The 17838-nt window shown below is 48.4% G+C and overlaps 1 protein-coding gene across 1 annotated transcript in view; it reads right to left on the bottom strand.

Annotated features, from left to right (window-relative positions):
- Positions 1 to 1910: 1910 nt before the first annotated feature.
- The window catches only part of LOC126029920 (general transcription factor II-I repeat domain-containing protein 2-like), a 49545-nt gene continuing 33617 nt past the window's right edge, over positions 1911 to 17838 (bottom strand). Inside the window, exons 10-15 of the mRNA XM_049788157.1 lie at positions 15375 to 15437; positions 10099 to 10176; positions 6903 to 6986; positions 4901 to 5084; positions 4455 to 4483; positions 1911 to 3617 (exon numbers count right to left, since the gene is read on the bottom strand). Of these exons, the coding sequence (XP_049644114.1) occupies positions 2014 to 3617; positions 4455 to 4483; positions 4901 to 5084; positions 6903 to 6986; positions 10099 to 10176; positions 15375 to 15437 (2042 nt within the window). The 3' untranslated portion in view covers positions 1911 to 2013. The remainder of the gene's footprint in view (positions 3618 to 4454; positions 4484 to 4900; positions 5085 to 6902; positions 6987 to 10098; positions 10177 to 15374; positions 15438 to 17838) is intronic.

Raw genomic sequence — 17838 nt, 5'->3', positions numbered from 1 at the left:
AAGTCACTTTTAATAAATGTTGCTTAGATTAGGCCGTGTTCAGAGCCGTGGGATGGGCCAGCCTTGGCCCCTTGAGGGTATTCCTAAAATTTAGACGGGAGGGTTTTGAGCTCTGTCTGCTAGAGGAAGTTGCAAGATTTGTGTTCTGATTGCATATTTCCCTGGACTTGGCCAAGACCAGATATGCGGAAGGCCAAGGGCAAGAGGAACTACTAGCCACTGTGGTCTTGTTAATTAGGTCAGAGTCTGCTTTCCAGAACTCAGGCCTTTCTACAAAGGGGTTCTCAAAATTAGGTACACAGTGTACAGTTGGGAGTCAGGGAATATCCTTGTGTGCACTCTATTTTTATTTTTAAATTGTTCTTGGATGCTTAGGTCTTACTCCAGACCCTGAATTCAGTAATTTCTCCTAGAGGTGCTCAGAGACCACATAGAATATCAGGGATCAAACCCAGATCAGCCTCATGCCAGGCAAACACCCCAGAAAGGAAAGAGCTTTGTGGAATAGCTGCTCATGCAGTGAAGGATGGGCCAAACATGGTGACAGCAGTGTTCGGATTACAGCTTGTGGACACCTAAAGTTCCCAGGACGGGAAGGAGCAAGTGCCTAGGAGGCAGACCTGCTCTTAGAAACTACCCATGGGAGGCAGTGGTGACCAACAGGCCAGAGAAAAAAATCCACATATTTATACACATTTGAGAGATACTCAAGATGCTGGATATTGGCAGGTTTATAGCAATGCCCTACAGATACACACAGGAGGGAATGGCAAGACACTGGGAGAAGCTGGAGATATGGCCTGCTATGTCCCAGCACCCCCAGTTCATGTCCTTGTAGGTGGCAGACAGCCTCGGGGTCCCCTTTCCCAGACTCACACAGCACACGCCTACACATGTGAGGCCCTGGGTCCCACCCCTAGCAATGGGGAAAAACTAAAGGAGGGTAGAAATGTTAATAATATTCATGAAGATTGTTCTTGACACTGTTTTTTGACACTGCAGCCTTTCTATACAAATGAAGTTACTTGAACTCAAGTTTCAAAAGAAAAGATCATGTCCAAACCCCTTTCTTTGCCTTTAAAGGCTTCTGTTTGTTGCTTCTCCAGGTGAAATTCAATCTGGATTCATGTGGGGGAGCTGCTGAGGAAGAGTCAGAAACAAAAGAGCTTCTGGAAATTACTCCACAGATGCATCTCAAACCAGGAAACATGCTAGACACAAAGGCAGGCCCACAAAAAGGGGTGGGGTGGGGTGTCCCATGCCAGCCTGTCTCCTAACAAGAGAACTCAGTATTGTCTGTCTGTGGTTTCAATTCAGCCCCAGGGCCCATGGGTTGTGTGAATGAGGAAAGCTAGGGGGGCACAGGCTCTGCATGAGGGAGACCCTGGCTCCATCCTGGAGACCACACAGTCTCTGGGGCACCATCAGGTGTGACTCAAAACAAAAAGAGAAAAAAAAAACAATGAAAAACAGTAAATCTTTCTTGGGCGGAGCAATAGCACAGCAGGTAGAGCATTTGCTTGCCTTGCATGTGGCAAACTCAGGTTCGATCTCCAGCATTTCATATGGTCCCTGGAGCCACCCAGGAGTAATTTCTGAGCTCAGAGCCAGAAGTAACTCAAGTGCCACTAGGTGTGACCCAAAAACCAAAAACCAAAAACTTTCTTGATTTCCCCCCCCCCCTAAACTACAGGGTGAAGCCTAACAGTCATACACAAAGAAACAATACTGCAGGTCCCAAGTGTGTCCAAGTGGGAAAAAGTGAGGGGTCAGAGTGATGGTACAGAGGGGAGGGCTCTTGCCTTGCATGTGGTTGATCCCCAGCACCCCATCTGGTCCCTCGAGCACCAGCAGGAATACAGAGCCAGGAGTAACCCTGGAACACTGCTGGGTGTGGCCCCATTAAAAAAAAAGTGAAAAAAGAAACTCCGAGAGCCTCCATTGGCTTGTCTCTCGAACCAGGACTGTGGTAGGTGAGTCTCAGGATGGCATCGAGCACACTGTGTCCCTGGCTCACGTGGCCACATGGAGCACCGACTCCCAGGGCGTGTCCTTCAGCTGGGAGCCATACTTGGTCTTGCTCAGCTTCATGATGGAGAAGAGCTGCTCGCAGATGTAGGTGCTCCCGAACATGGATAGGATCCTGGCGCAATGCTGCCGATACTTGGGATAGCTGCTCCACAAATGCTTGCAGAATTCGGGGATGCCCACCTTGTCATACTTGGCCTTCAACACTGTGTTGCACTGCAAGTCGATCACCTCCATTTGCAGGGCTTCCTGCACATTTTCCACCCCAGCTGAGAATGGGGCACTGAAGAGGCTCAGTTCCTGCTCGTAGGCCTGGAAGTCACCCAGGCGCTGCTGGAACTCGATCTGGAGCTCGGCCAGCTGAGGGATGTAGTTCAGGCCGTCGCTCTCACTTCGGGAGACTGACTTCAGCGTGGGGAAGTGGGCCAGGTTATTCCTTGCCAGGTGTGCTTCCCAGAGACCCAGCTTGGCCAGGAAGGCTCGGAGCAGGTCATACATTTGTGTGATGAGCTGTGAGTGCGCTTGCAGGGAGAGGCTCAGCGTATTCAGGTGTGTGGTCATGTCCACCAAGAAAGCCAGGTCTCGGATCCAGTCCGGGGAGCTCAACTGAGGGACGGCTTTTCCCCGGGATGCCAGGAAGGCATCGATCTCCTCCAGGGACTCAAAGAAGCGCCGGAGCACCAGCCCACGGCTGAGCCACTTGAGCTGGGTACAGTAGAGCAAGCTGCCGTATTGGCTGTCCAGCTCATACAGGAGGGTGGTGAGCTCGCCGTGGTTGAGGCCACGTGAGCAGATGCAGTTGATGGCGCTCACCACCACGCTCATGACATGTTCCATGTGCAACCGCTGCGCGCACAGGGCCTCAGGGTGAATGATGCAGCTTACTGACTTCAGGGCTGAACCTTTGCAGGCGGCTGCCACCTTGGCCTGGAGCTTGGGGATCAGCCCATCGCTGGTGTCCACCATGGCCGGCGTACCTGTGGACGCCACGCTCACCAGCTTGGCCCAGTCGATGTTGAATTTCTTGAGGCACTTCTCCACGCGCAAAAAGATCTCGTGACCAGATTTGGTGCCTGTCTTGGGCACCGTGTCCAGGAGCTCTTCTGACACATCGAAGTTGCTGTCCACGCCTCGGATGAAAAGGGCCAGTTGGGCTGTGTTGTTGATGTCTGTGATCTCGTCGATGGCAATGGAGTAGGCCACGAAGCAGCGGATCTTCTCCCGTAACTTCTCCCACAGGCTGCCGGCCACGTCCTCGGCTGGCTGCAGGCCGGCCTCTTCCAGGGCCTGCGCCTCCTCCAGCTCCTTTCGGTGCTCGGGGCACATCATGTCCGAGGAGCCCAGAAGGTACTTGCGGAGGCCTTTCTTGAGCTCCTCCAGCTTCTCATCCCGCATCTGCTCCGTGTACTGGTCGTAGTGTTTACTGTGGTTGGTCTGGTAGTGGCGCCGCAGATTGTATTCCTTGGACACAGACATGCTCTGTTTGCAGATCAGGCATGTGGGGATGTTCTGCACCTCCACGAAGAAATACGCTCTCTCCCACTTTTCCTGAAAGACGCGGCCCTCTTGGTCGATCTTTCGTTTTCCCACTTGGGATAGAGACAGGGAAATAAAGAAATGGGTTCACTTTTGCTCTGAACGAGAGCGGGGGAAAGATAAAAAACAGAAGCAAAAGTGTACTGCAGGTTGGGAGATGGGGTCTGGTAGAAGCCAAGGCTGCAGAGACAATGCTATGGCCAGAGCATCCACTTCTCAAGAAAATATGGCAATGCGTTTATGTGAGAAAGTCCTCGGCTTTGGGGGCCGGAGAGATAGCATGGAGGTAAGGCATTTGCCTTGCATGCAGAAGGTCAGTGGTTCGAATCCTGGTATCCCATATGGTCCCCTGAGCCTGCCAGGCTCAATTTCTTCTTCTTCTTCTTCTTCTTTTTTTTTTTTTTTTGTTTTTGTTTTTAGATCACACCCAGCGGTGCTCTGGGGTTACTCCTGGCTGTCTGCTCAGAAATAGCTCCTGGTAGGCATGGGGGACCATATGGGATGCTGGGAATCGAACCTACCACCTTAGGTTCTGGATTGGCTGCTTGCAAGGCAAACGCTGCTGTGCTATCTCTCCAGCCCCGAGGCTCAATTTCTGAGCATTGAGCCAGGAGTAACCCCTGAGCACAGTCAGGTGTGACCCAAAAACAAACAAACAAAAAAGTCCCTGGCTTTGGGGTCATAGCAGTAATAAAGTGGGTAAGATGACACACTCCTTGCATGAGCTGACCCAGATTCAATCCCCAGCACCCCTGAAAATACCGAGCCCACTAAGAGTAACTTCAGAATGCAGAGCCAGGTGTAAGCCCTGAGCACAGTGGGATGTGTCCTAAAAACAAAACAAAAAATAGTCCCTGCTTTTCAACATTGGCCATTACATAGCTACTCACCATTGCTGAGCTCGAGGCCTGGCAGCGGCCTAGAGAGAGAGAGAGAGACAGAGAAAGAGAGAGAGAGAGAGAGGTGAATACCACAGACCCCATTCTTTTTTTTTTTTTTTTTGGTTTTTGGGCCACACCTGGTGATGCTCAGGGGTTACTCCTGGCTATGCGCTCAGAAGTCGCTCCTGGCTTGGGGGACCATATGGGACACCGGGGGATCGAACCGCGGTCCGTCCTAGGCCAATTCAAGCAAGGCAGGCACCTTACCTCTAGCGCCACCGCCCGTCCCCAAGACCCCATTCTTGTCCATGTCCTGTTTTGAGTACTAAGCTATCCCGGGACAAGAAGAGTGGCAACAGGGATCCACACTCACCACCTGTGACCACCCCTGACCATGCTGTCCAATTCGAGGGGGGCTGAGGGATCCCCGGCTGCTTTGCTTCCTTTCCACCTACCGGAGCACTGTGAATTTGATGAACTCAGCCGCATCCAAAATCCTCTTCATGGAGCTGATCTCCAGGTAGCCGGGGGCCTTGAAGACCACCCCTGGGGGCATGCCATCGATGACCACACAGCCCGGGTTGAAGGTTATCTTCCGGTAGGGCACCTTCACAGGGAAGTCCACGCCGATGGCCTCGCCTGGGAAGGAAACGAAAAGCCAACTCGAGTTTCTAAGGCTGGAACAAGAGGACAGTGGGGAGGGTGTTTGCCTTGCCCCAGTCGGGGTCAGCCCAGGTTTAATCCCTGGCATCCATATGGTCCCCCACATACAGCCAGGAGTGATCCCTGAGCACAGAGCCAAGAGTAAGCCCTGAGCATTTGTGGGTGTGGCCCTCAAAAAACCAGCCAAAAAACATGCAGACATACTTTCACCAAATCCTACGCATGTCAAGTTTTGATTTTATTTTATATTACTATTGTTGTTATTATTATTTGGGCCTGGAGGCCATAGCCAAAGGTGGTCAGGAGTGAGCCCTGGCTCACTCAAGGCTCAAGAGACCATGTGCAGCTGCTGGAGATTTGAACCTGGTAAGCCACAGGTAAGGCAAGTGTCTTCACTCCATTCTATCTCTCTGACTCAGATTTTATTATCACTTATACTAACTGATCCTGCCAGTGATCGGCCATGGTTACTCATCTTTCCAGCACTACTCTGGGGTAGAAATCATTTAACTAACTTTGAAATTGGGTAATGGTGCGGGGGCAGAGCTATAGGAGGGCCGGGAGAAGTCATGAGGCAGGAGCAATAGCACAGCAGTGCCTTGCATGCAGCCAACTGGGTTGAATTCCTGGCATTCCATATAGTTTTTGAGCCTTCCAGGAATAATTTCTGAGCAAAGATCTAAGAGTAAGGAACCCCTAAACACACACACACACACACACACACACACACACACACACACACACACACACACACACACAGCTGAGGGAATCAGGATGGCCTCGGGCTGCTCTCAGCTGTGTTCACCTCACAGTACAATGATGCTCAGGTGCCCTCAAGTGCTCCCAGAGTGCTGGGGAGAATGGACTGGGTGCTGAGTGAACCTCCACATGCCAGGATCCAACATGCTCAGACCCCTGAGCCCAATCCCAGTGGCCCTTCCCCAGGCCTCTTCTGGCTGGGAGGGTCCTTGACCAGCAGCTGTCAGGTAACCTCTGAGCCAGTGGGAACCTGGGTTGAAACATGCCCTTGCCTTTGGTGGAAATGAATTCCTGCTGGTCCCGAGGCTGAGGGAACAAGGCCCTGTACCCTATCATGCATAGTCGAGCAGCCGGAGAAATAAAAGGAGCAGATAAGGGTCCAGAGTGATAGCATAGTGGTAGGGTACAGATCTGGGTTCTATCCCCGGCATCCCATATGGTCCCCTGAGCCTGCTAGGAGTGATTTCTGAGCACAGAGCCAGGAGTAAACCCTGAGTGCTGCCGGATGTGGCCCCAAAACAAATACAAACAAACAAACAAAAAAAGAATAACTGGTTTATTATTTTGTGGGGGAGGTGCAAACCCAGTGGTGCTCAGAGCTTAATCCTGACTTTGTTGCCAGGGACCACTCCTGACAGGTAGGCGCCTGCAGTTGAACCTGGGTCTAAGTGCTCTCCCTGCTGTCTTATCTCTCCAGCTCTCTGAAAAGAGCCATAATTACTAAAATAGCTGCTGCTACATGAAAGAACGTCAATGAACAGACACACCAGCTCTGAAACTTCCTGAAAACATTCAAAGGAAAAAAACTTTCAAAGACACAAATTTGGGGGCAGGAACAATAACACAGTAGGTAGGATGCTTGCCTTGAACATGGCCAACCTGTTCAATCCTCAACATCCCATATGGTCAGTCCTCTGACCACTGCAGGCGTGAGTCCTGAACACTGAGCTATGAGTAACCTCTGAATATTATCAGGTGTGGTCCCACCCCAGGAAAGATACCAATTTTGGATAGTAATGATAAAAAAACACTTACCAAATTTGCGGCTAAAGAGGTCATTGACTTGTTCCCTTAGTTGTTTTATCTTTTCAATGCTCGATAATCTTTCCTTCTCATTATCTAGAAACAATCAAAGAAGTGAACTCAGTTGATCTGTGGATTTGTTCCAGTAAAGCTGTGGGAGGAGAATGGGCATAAACACAGACTTGACCTCAATGATTGTTTAGTTTTGTTTTAGCACCAAGTGGGTCTTAGGTCAATTTGTATAGAGAGACCTTGACAGCTGGTGAAGAACAGGCACACATATCCTAATAAAAAGCTCTATCCACTACAGTGTGACAAGTGAAAGGAATAAGATGACAAGGGATTTAAAATGCATCTTTTCCTTTGTCCTTTTTCCTTTTTTGGGAGGCCACACTGTGGCTCTGTGCTTGAGGATCACTTCTGGCAGGACAGGGGAACCATCTGTGATGCTGAGGATTGAACTGAACCAGCTTGGGTGCCCTAACCATTGTACTATCTCGTCAGCTCAGTTTTCTTTTTTTTTTTTTTTTTTTTGGTTTTTGGGCCACACCCTGTGACGCTCAGGGGTTACTCCTGGCTATGCGCTCAGAAGTTGCTCCTGGCTTGGGGGACCATATGGGACACCAGGGGATCAAACCGCGGTCCGTCCTAGGCTAGCGCAGGCAAGGCAGGCACCTTACCTCCAGCGCCACCGCCCGGCCCCAGTTTTCTTTTTTTATATGGGCAGAAAATCACTCAGTGTGAGCTTGGGGGACCATGTGATTTAGGGGATCAGATTTGTTCTTAGCCCTTTGCACTATCTCCCTGGTCTGGGATATTTGAAATTCTTGAAAGTCTGTTTTGTTTTGCTTTGTTTTGTTTGGCCATCCCTGGCAGTACTCAGAGGTAACTCCTGGCTCTGCATTCAAGAATTATTCCTGCTGGATTTGAGGGAGCAGATGGGATGCTGAGGATCAAACCCAGGTTGGTTGTGTGCAAAGCAAATGCCTTCCCACTGTGCTATCTATTGCTCTGGCCCCAAAACCTTGAAGTTTTTATGCTGTTAAGTTCTGAGTGACTGAAGCAGTGACAAAGCTCCATAATCACACACACCCTCCTGGGAGGTAGAATGTGAATCCCTATGGTAGGTCGACAAGTCCGTCTTTTGCAGACGTTATGACTTAAAAATATTCAGGCAATCCTGATGGCAGCAGGTTAACTGGGTCAGACCCCGCTCAACAATGACTGGAGGATTGGAGTGACAGTACAGCAGTCCAGGCATTTGCTTTGCATATGGCTCCATCCTGGGCACCCCACCTGGTCCCCTAAACCAGGGGTCTTCAAACTTTTTAAAGTGGGGGCCCGATTATGGTCCCTTAGAGAGCTGGAGGGCCGGACTATATGAACTACTAATTCCTACTCACACTGCACATATCTTATATAAATAAAATGAAAACCATTTATAAATAAACAGATCACGCACCAGTATTTCAATGGGAACTGTGGGCCTGCTTTTGGCTAAAGAGATGGTCAATGTCTGGTTCCATATTTGTCACTGTCAGCTGTAACTAGTGATGCAAGTGGGCATCAGTTAATCTTGATCTGGTTGGAGATTTCAGATGTTTCATTCTTGAAAAAGTCTGTTCATAGGCATAAGTGCTACCAAAGATGGTTACCATTTTGAGTGCATGGTTCCCGATATTTGGATATACACTGAGTGTATATGCTGGCAGGTATCTTGGCAACCAAACTGCGCTCACTGCTGGCGAGTCGGATCAGACTCCTCTGCGGGCTGCATGTGGCCCGCGGGCCGTAGTTTGAAGACCCCTGCCCTAAACCCTTTCAAGAGTGATCCCTGAAGAAATAAAAAGAATGATCCCTGAGGGGCCGGGTGGTGGCACTAGAGGTAAGGTGCCTGCCTTGCCTGCGCTAGCCTTGGATGGACAGCGGTTTGATACCCTGTTGTCCCATATGGTCCCCCAAGCCAGGAGCGACTTCTGAGCGCATAGCCAGGAGTAACCCCTGAGCATCACTGGGTGTGGCCCAAAAACAAAACAAAACAGAAAAAAAGAATGATCCCTGAGTGTCGAGCCAGGATTCAGTCTGAGCACCAGTGGGGGTGGCCTCCCCCCCACAAAAAAACCACAAAAACAAAAACAAAAATAAGGACTGGTGGGGCCGGGCGGTGGCGCTAAAGGTAAGGTGCGCCTGCCTTGCTTGCGGTAGCCTTGGACGGACCGCGGTTCGATTCCCCGGTGTCCCATATGGTTTCCCAAGCCAGGAGCAACTTCTGAGCGCATAGCCAGGAGTAACCCCTGAGCGTTACCGGGTGTGGCCCAAAAAAACCAAAAAAAAAAATAAGGACTGGAGTGATAGCACAGTGGTAAGGTGTTTGCCTTGCATGTGGCCTACTCAGGTTCTATCCCTGGCATAGCATATGATTCCCCGAGCCTGCCAGGAGCTAGTTTTTTGTGTTTGGTTTTTTTTGTTTGTTTGTTTTGGTGTTTGGTTCACACCCGCAGCGCTCAGGGGTCCTGGCTATACGCTCAGAAATCGCTCCTGGTAGGCACGGGGGACCATCTGGAATGCTAGGATTCGAACCTCCATCCTTCCGCATGCAAGGCAAATGCCCTACCTTGATGCTATCTCTTCAGCTCCCACCAGAAGTTAGTTTTATTGAGTGCAGCGCCAGGAGTAACCCCTGAGTGCTGCTGGGTAGTAACCCCTGAGTGCTGCTGGGTGTGCCCCCTAAAAAAATTTAAAAAAGAAACACCCAAGGAGCTGGAGATATAGCATGGAGGTAAGGCTTTTGCCTTCCATGAAGAAAGACAGTGGTTCGAATCCCGGCATCCCATATGCTCCCCCGAGCCTGCCAGGAGCTATTTCTGAGCTTAAAGCCAGGAGTAACCACTGAGTAACCCCAAAATAAAACAAAAGAAAAAAATTTCGGGGCTGGTGAGGTGGCACTAGAGGTAAGGTGTCTCTTGCAAGCGCTAGCCAAGGAAGGACTGTGGTTCGATCCTCTGGTGTCCCATATGGTCCCCTCAAGCCAGGGACAATTTCTGAGCGCTTAGCCAGGAGTAAGCCCTGAGCATCAAATGGATGTGGCCAAAAAAAAAATTTCACACGAACATAAAGTAGAATTTGTGGGGTTCAGGACTGAAGTTTGTGTCACTGAGAGACCCATCCACTCAAGAAGGGAAATAAGGAACTAGAAAAATGTCCATACCTGGGACTGCCACCTGGACGATGTTAAGATCTTCAACACTGGCCGCAGAAGTTGTGCTGGTGGCAGAGCTAGTGTTTCCTTAAGATACAAGAAAAAAAAAAAAAAGATACAAGAGGACATAAAGTTTAGGGTATGTGGAGAGCAAGTCAACTCTCTTGAAATGCCAAAGGGCCACTTAGGTTAGAAGCCAGAAATGTGGGGCCAGAGCGGTGGTGCAAGCAGTGGGGCGTTTGCCTTGCGCGTGCTAACCTAGGACAGACCGCAGTTGCAGTTCAATACCTCGAAGTCCCATATGGTCCCCCAAGCCAGGAGCGATTTCTGCGTGCATAGCCAGGAGTAACCCCTGAGCGTCACTGGGTGTGGCCCAAAAAGCAAAAAATAAAAAAGAAGAGGAAGGAAGGAAGGAAGGAAGGAAGGAAGGAAGGAAGGAAGGAAGGAAGGAAGGAAGGAAGGAAGGAAGGAAGGAAGGAAGGAAGGGAGGGAGGGAGGGAGGGAGGGAGGAAGGAAGGAAGAAGGGAGGAAGGAGAAAGAAAAAAGAAAGAAAGAAAAGAGAGAGAGAGAGAGAGAGAGAGAGAGAGAGAGAGAGAGAGAGAGAGAGAGAGAGAGAGAGAGGGTCCAGAGAGATAGCAAGCGGCGTTTGCCTTGCAATCAGCCGATCCAGGACCTAAGGTGGTTGGTTCAAATCCCGGTGTCCCATATGGTCCCCTGTGCCTGCCAGGAGCTATTTCTGAGCAGACAGCCAGGAGTAACCCCTGAGCACTGCCAGGTGTGGCCCAAAAACCAAAAAAAAAAGAAAAAAAAAGAAAGAGAGAGAAAAAGAGAGAGAGAAAGAGAGAGAAAGAAAGAAAGAAAGAAAGAAAGAAAGAAAGAAAGAAAGAAAGAAAGAAAGAAAGAAAGAAAGAAAGAAAGGAAGGAAGGAAGGAAGGAAGGAAGGAATGAAAAAGAAATAAAGAAAGAAAGAAAATAGGAAGGAAGAAGAAATAAAGAAAGAAAGAAAGAAAGAAAGAAAGAAAGAAAGAAAGAAAGAAAGAAAGAAAGAAAGAAAGAAAGGAAGGAAGGAAGGAAGGAAGGAAGGAAAAAAAGAAGAAAGAAAGAAGAAAGAAAGAAGAAAGAAAGAAAGAAAGAAAGAAAGAAAGAAAGAAAGAAAGAAAGAAAGAAAGAAAGAAGAAGAAAGAAAGAAAGAAAGAAAGAAAGGAAGGAAGGAAGGAAGGAAGGAAGGAAGGAAAAAAAGAAGAAAGAAAGAAGAAAGAAAGAAGAAAGAAAGAAAGAAAGAAAGAAAGAAAGAAAGAAAGAAAGAAAGAAAGAAAGAAAGAAAGAAAGAAAGAAAGAAGAAAGAAAGAAAGAGAAAGAAAACTCCATAAATGTTTGTTTTGGGTCACACCTGACGGTGCTCAGGGTGTGATCACTCCTCATTCTGTACTCGGGGCTCACAGAATAGTACTCAGGGGTGTATCCTTGTGGGGTGCCAGACATCAAATCCAGGCACTTACCTGCTAGACTAGTGCTTGCTCCAGCAAAAGTCTGTTGGTAGAGGCCTCTGGATTGGTCCTCATATTGCCTTCTAATTAGATGGCTCTCGATTGGGTTCCTTTAGTTTACATGTTAAAAAGATGTCTCCCCAATGCCTCCTCATCTGGCTTTTCCCCCTCCCTTTGGGGGTGGGCTTTGTTTTTCCCAATAAAGGATGCTTTGGAGGCCTGGAGGGAAAGCTGCCATCTTGGCTCATCAGTCCATGTGGTGGAGTAATTGGCTTGTGGGTGAACAGCTTGCAGTGTGAGGTTCTGGCCTGCTATTCCTTCCCAATTGTGTGGGGATTATTTCCTGTGTCAGAATTGCTGCTGGACCTGTGCACAATCCACCATTTCACAGGTGCCTATTTGCAGAACTTATCTGAGCCAGAGAGAGTTTTTGCTTTTTTCACTAAACATATTTTTCCAAATGGATCTCCATGCCCCTGTCTCTAAGCGCTGGGCACTTAAGCTGAGTTCCCTCTATGTTATGAATAACCATCAGAGTGGTTCCTGACACACACACCCCCCCCCCCCCCCACAGAAACACTCATCTTGAAACCACTTTTAGAATTCAAGATAATGGAAGAATCAATCAGGTCAGAAACATTAAGTCTCAAGCTCCTCAGATATAGAAAAGCTGAATCAGACCCTGTCATGCATCCTATGCAGAAACGAAATGATCTAAAGGAAAAGGACGTTTTTCATTGATTTAAATTTTTTTTGATTTGGGACCACACCCACCAATGTTCAGGAATTACTCTTAGCAAAGCTGGGGGACCATCTGGGATGCCAGGAATCAAACCCTGGTCAGCTACATGCAGGAAAAAGTCCTCCCTGTTGTATTATATTGCTCTGGCCCCAGGACTCTTCATTTAAAAAGAAACTAAGGGCCCAGAGAGATAGCACAGCGGCGTTTGCCTTGCAAGCAGCCTATCCAGGACCAAAGGTGGTTGGTTCGAATCCCGGTGTCCCATATGGTCCCCCGTGCCTGCCAGGAGCCATTTCTGAGCAGACAGCCAGGAGTAACCCCTGAGCAATGCCGGGTGTGGCCCAAAAACCAAAATAAATAAATAAATAAATAAATAAAAAGAAACTAAATAACCATGAGGTTGTGTTTTGTGTTTAGCTTTTTTATAGCTTCCAATAGCTGCTCCTTCCTTCCTTCCTTCCTTCCTTCCTTCCTTCCTTCCTTCCTTCCTTCCTTCCTTCCTTCCTTCCTTCCTTCCTTCCTTCCTTCCTTCCTTCCTCCCTCCCTCCCTCCCTCCCTCCCTCCCTCCCTCCCTCCCTCCTTCCTTGCATTCTTCTTGCAAATATAACATTCTACCTGCTGTGCTATCTCTCTGACTATTTTATAGCTTAAATGGTTATCCAATAAAAAGTAGCTCAAAGGCCTGGAGCATGTGTATAGAGGATCCCGCTTCCTGACACCTCAGAGAACCCCAAGCGTAGACAAGTGGGGCACAAAAATGACATGACGGGCCTGGAGAGATAGCACAGTGGCGTTTGCCTTGCAAGCAGCCGATCTAGGACCAAAGGTGGTTGGTTCGAATCCCGGTGTCCCATATGGTTCCCCGTGCCTGCCAGGAGCTATTTCTGAGCAGACAGCCAGGAGTAACCCCTGAGCACCGCCGGATGTGGCCCAAAAACAAAACAAAACAGAAAAAAAACAATAACAAAAAAAAATGACCTGACAAGAACAGGAGGTAGGACAATGGGGAGGGCACTTGCCTTGGATATGGACGACCCAGGTTTGATCCAGGACACCACATAAGGCCTCCTAAGCTCACCAGGAGTGATCCCTGAGCACAGAACCTGAAGCCCTGAGCACAGCTGTGTGGCCCCAAAACAAAACAAATCTCCCCAAAATCGAAGCTCAAAACAGAATATCCCCCAATGTTTGTTTTGGGCCACACTGGCAACACTCAGGAATACTCCTGGCTCTGTCCTCAGAAATTACTCCAGGCAGGCTTGGGGAACCATATGGGATGCCCTGGCATCCAGGGTCAAACCCAGGTCAGCTGCATGCAAGATAAACACCCACCTGCTGTGCTATTGCTCAGGCCCCTAATTTTGTTGCTTTTTATTAGAAATGAGATATATTAAGAAGACAGTACAGGGGTTGGCCTGTAAAAACAGCAGCCGACCTGGGACTAATCCATCCCTGGCATCCCATATGGTCCCCCTATCCTGCCAGTAGCGATTTCTGAATACAGAGGCAAGAATAACCCTAAGTGCCACCGGGTATTGACAAGCTGGCTTTTATTTCACTATCATTTTTGTTTTGGGACTACACCTTGCAGTGCTCAGGATTTGCTCCTGGTTCTGTATATGGAATCATTCCTGGCAGTGTTTGGGGGACTAAATGGGATGCTGGGAATTGAACTTGGGTTGGCTGAGTGCAAGGCAAATGCACCTCCTGCTGTGCTGTCATTGTGGTCCCTACACAGGAATTCTTTTTCTTGTTTGATTTGTTTTTTTGTTTTGGGGCCACACCTGATGGTGCTCAGGAGTTACTCCTGGCTCTGTGCTCAAAAATAGCTCCTTGGGGCCGGGCGGTGGCACTAGAGGTAAGGTGCCTGCCTTGCCTGCGCTAGCCTAGGACGGACCTCGGTTCGATCCCCCAGCGTCCCATATGGTCCCCCAAGCCAGGAGCGACTTTTTTTTCTTTGGTTTTTGGGTCACACCCGGCAGTGCTCAGGGGTTATTCCTGGATCCAGGCTCAGAAATTGCTCCTGGCAGGCACAGTGGACCATATGGGACGCTGGGATTCAAACCGATGACCTCCTACATGAAAGGCAAATGCCTGGGGCCGGAGAGATAGCATGGAGGTAAAGTGTTTGCCTTTCATGCAGGAGGTCATCGGTTCAAATCCCGGAGTCCCATATGGTCCCCTGTGCCTGCCAGGAGCAATTTCTGAGCATGGAGCCAGGAGTAACCCCTGAGCACTGCTGGGTGTGACCCACAAAAAAAAAAAAAAAAAAAAAAAGCAAATGCCTTACCTCCATGCTATCTCTCCGGCCCCCAGGAGTGACTTCTGAGCACATAGCCAGGAATAACCCAGCGTCACTTGGTGTAGCCCAAAAACCAAAAAAAAAAAAAAAAAAAAAAAGCCTCCTGGCAGGATAGGGGGAACCATATGAAGTGCAGGGGATTAAAACCCTGACCCAGGTCAATGCATGCAAGGCAAACACTCTTCCACAGTGTAATTTCTCCGGCCTCTACTTTTTTTTTTTGTTTGGTTTTTGGTTTTTGGTTTTTGGGTCACACCCAGCAGAACTTAGGGGTTACTCCTGGCTCTACTCTCAGAAATCACTCCTGGCAGGCTTGGGGGACCATATGGGATGCCAGGATTCGAACCACTGTCTTTCTGCATGAAAGGCAAACACCTTACCTCCATGCTATCTCTCTGGCCCCTGTTTTATTTCTTCACACCTGGCGGTGCTCAGGGGTTACTCCTGGCTGTCTGCTTAGAAATAGCTCCTGGCAGGCACGGGGGACCATATAGGACACCAGGATTCAAACCAACCACCTTTGGTCCTGGATCGGCTGCTTGAAAGGCAAAAGCCGCTGTGCTATCTCTTCGGGCCCTATACAGAAATTCTTAATAAATAAATCTTGGGGAGAGAGGAAGTGATAGAGACAGAGAGACAGAGAGAGAGAGAGAGAGAGAGAGAGAGAGAGAGAGAGAGAGAGATAGGAGGCTTGAGAGAGAGAGAGAGAGAGAGAGAGAGAGAGAGAGAGAGAGAGGAGGCTCCAGCCACTCACCTTCAGTTTTCACCTCAGCTTCCAAGTCCTCACTTGTTTTAGAAGGGCCAAGCTGAGCAGAATCTGAAAGAAAATGTTTTAAAATGACATCCATTATGTATTCTCAGGCCCAACAATCAATGCTCTTATGCTAATAATATAGAGAATTCTGTTGTTTTTTTTTTGGGGGGGGGGTCACACCTGGCAGTGCTCAGGAGTTTTTCCATACTCTGTGCTCAGAAACTGCTTCACTCCTGGCAGGCACAGGGGACCATATAGGATGCCGGAATTCAAATCACCATTTGTTCTGAATCGGCTGCGTGCAAGACAAACACCCTACCGTTGTGATATCTCTCGGGGCCCCGGAATTCTGGTATTTTTATTTCTTTTTATTTTTTTGTTTTTTGGATCATACCTGGCAGCACTCAGGGATTACCCCTGGCTCTACGCTCAGAAATCTCACTCCCTGGGCCCGGAAAGATAGCACAGCGGCGTTTGCCTTGCAAGCAGCCGATCCAGGAACTAAGGTGGTTGGTTCAAATCCCGGTGTCCCATATGGTCCCCCATGCCTGCCAGGAGCTATTTCTGAGCAGACAGCCAGGAGTAACCCCTGAGCACCGCCGGGTATGGCCCAAAAACCAAAAAAAAAAAAAAAAAACAAAACAAAAAAGAAATCTCACTCCCGGCAGGCTTGTGGGACCATATGGGATGTTGGGATTCGACCCACCGTCCTTCTGCATGCAAGGCAAATGTCCTACCTCCATGCTATCTCTCCGACCCCCTATTTCATTTTCTTATTTTGTGGTTTTGGAGCCATACTGGCAGTGCTCATGGTTTACTCCTGGCTCAGGGTTTACTCCTGGCATTACTAGTTGACCATAATGGGATGCTGGGAACCAAACCCGAGTCAGCTGCAAGCAAGTCAAAGACATTATCCCCTGTACCATTTCTGTGGCCCTAGCAAATTCTATAATTTTTTTTTTTTTTTTTTTTTTTTGGTTTTTGGGTCACACCTGGCAGTGCTCAGGGGTTATTCCTGGCTCCAGGCTCAGAAATTGCTCCTGGCAGGCACAGGGGACCATATGGGGCGCCGGGATTCGAACCGATGACCTCCTGCATGAAAGGCAAACGCCTTACCTCCATGCTATCTCTCCGGCCCCAAATTCTATAATTTTTTATTATTTATTTTTGGGGCCACGCCCTGAGGTGCTCAGGGGTTACTCCTGTTCTGTGCTCAGAAATTGCTCCTGGCAGGCTCGGGAAACCATATGGACTGCCGGAGATTGAACCACAGTCTGTCCTGGGTTGGCCATGTGCAAGGCAAATGCCCTACTGCTGAGCTATCACTCCAACCCAAATTTTGTCATTTTAAATATACCTCCTACTAGGTAGAAAAGTATACACATATAAAGATGATTTGACGGTAAAAGAGTGATAGTCTCTAAGGGTCTTCTCAGAGGAGAATCTCTCAGAGAACGTATCTCACAAAACCCCAACACTGACAGCCCTTCTCTGAGACTCAGGATTAGAGCTGTGTGTGTGTGTGTGTGTGTGTGTGTGTGTGTGTGTGTGTGTGTGTGTGTGTGTGTGTGTGTGTGTGTTAAGAAAACTCAGTGTGGGGGCTGGAGAAATAGCATGCAGGTAAGGCGTTTGTCTCGCATACAGAAGGTCGGTGGTTCGAATCCCGCATCCCATGTGGTCCCCCGAGCCTGCCAGGAGTGATTTCTGAGCGTAGAGCTAGGAGTAACCCCTGAGCGCTGCTGGGTATGACCCAAAAACAAAACAAAACAAAACAAAAAAAAAAAAAAAGAAAGAAAGAAAAGAAAACTCAGTGTGTCTTTGAAGGCAACAGCAATGCTAGGCTAGAAAATGCCATTTCCCCATCAATATCTCCTCTCCTTCTGCCACAGAGAAGGAAATAATCTGTGCTTATATTTCAATTTAATTCATTATAATTATTATATTATATATTATATAAAATTATTATAACTACACTAACAACTATCATGACAATGTTAAAGAATGAGAAAAGTAGAATACCTGTAGTGAATAGAGGCGGGATGAGAGAGGAGGGGGGCATTGGTGATGGGAATGTTGCACTGGCAATGGGGGGTGTTTTATTTATAAATGAAACCCAACTACAAACATGCTTGTAATCATGGTGCTTAAATAAAGATTTATTTACTTTATTTTATTTTATTTTATTTTATTTTATTTTTTTGGTTTTTGGGCCACACCTGTTTGACGCTCAGGGGTTACTCCTGGCTATGAGCTCAGAAATCGCCCCTGGCTTGGGGGGACCACATGGGACACCGGGGGATCGAACCTCGGTCTGTCCTACGCTAGCGCTTGCAAGGCAGACACCTTACCTCTAGCGCCACCTTCCTGGCCACTAAATAAAGATTTATAAAAAAAAAATTAATTATTTTGGTTTTTGGGTCATACTTGGCAGTGCTCAGGAATCACTGCTGGCAGGCGTGGGGGA

This window comes from Suncus etruscus, chromosome 15, assembly GCF_024139225.1.
Source record: "Suncus etruscus isolate mSunEtr1 chromosome 15, mSunEtr1.pri.cur, whole genome shotgun sequence".
NCBI lineage: Eukaryota > Metazoa > Chordata > Mammalia > Eulipotyphla > Soricidae > Suncus > Suncus etruscus.
Note: the sequence above shows the minus strand (reverse complement) of the source record. Positions and strands in the feature narration are given on the sequence as shown.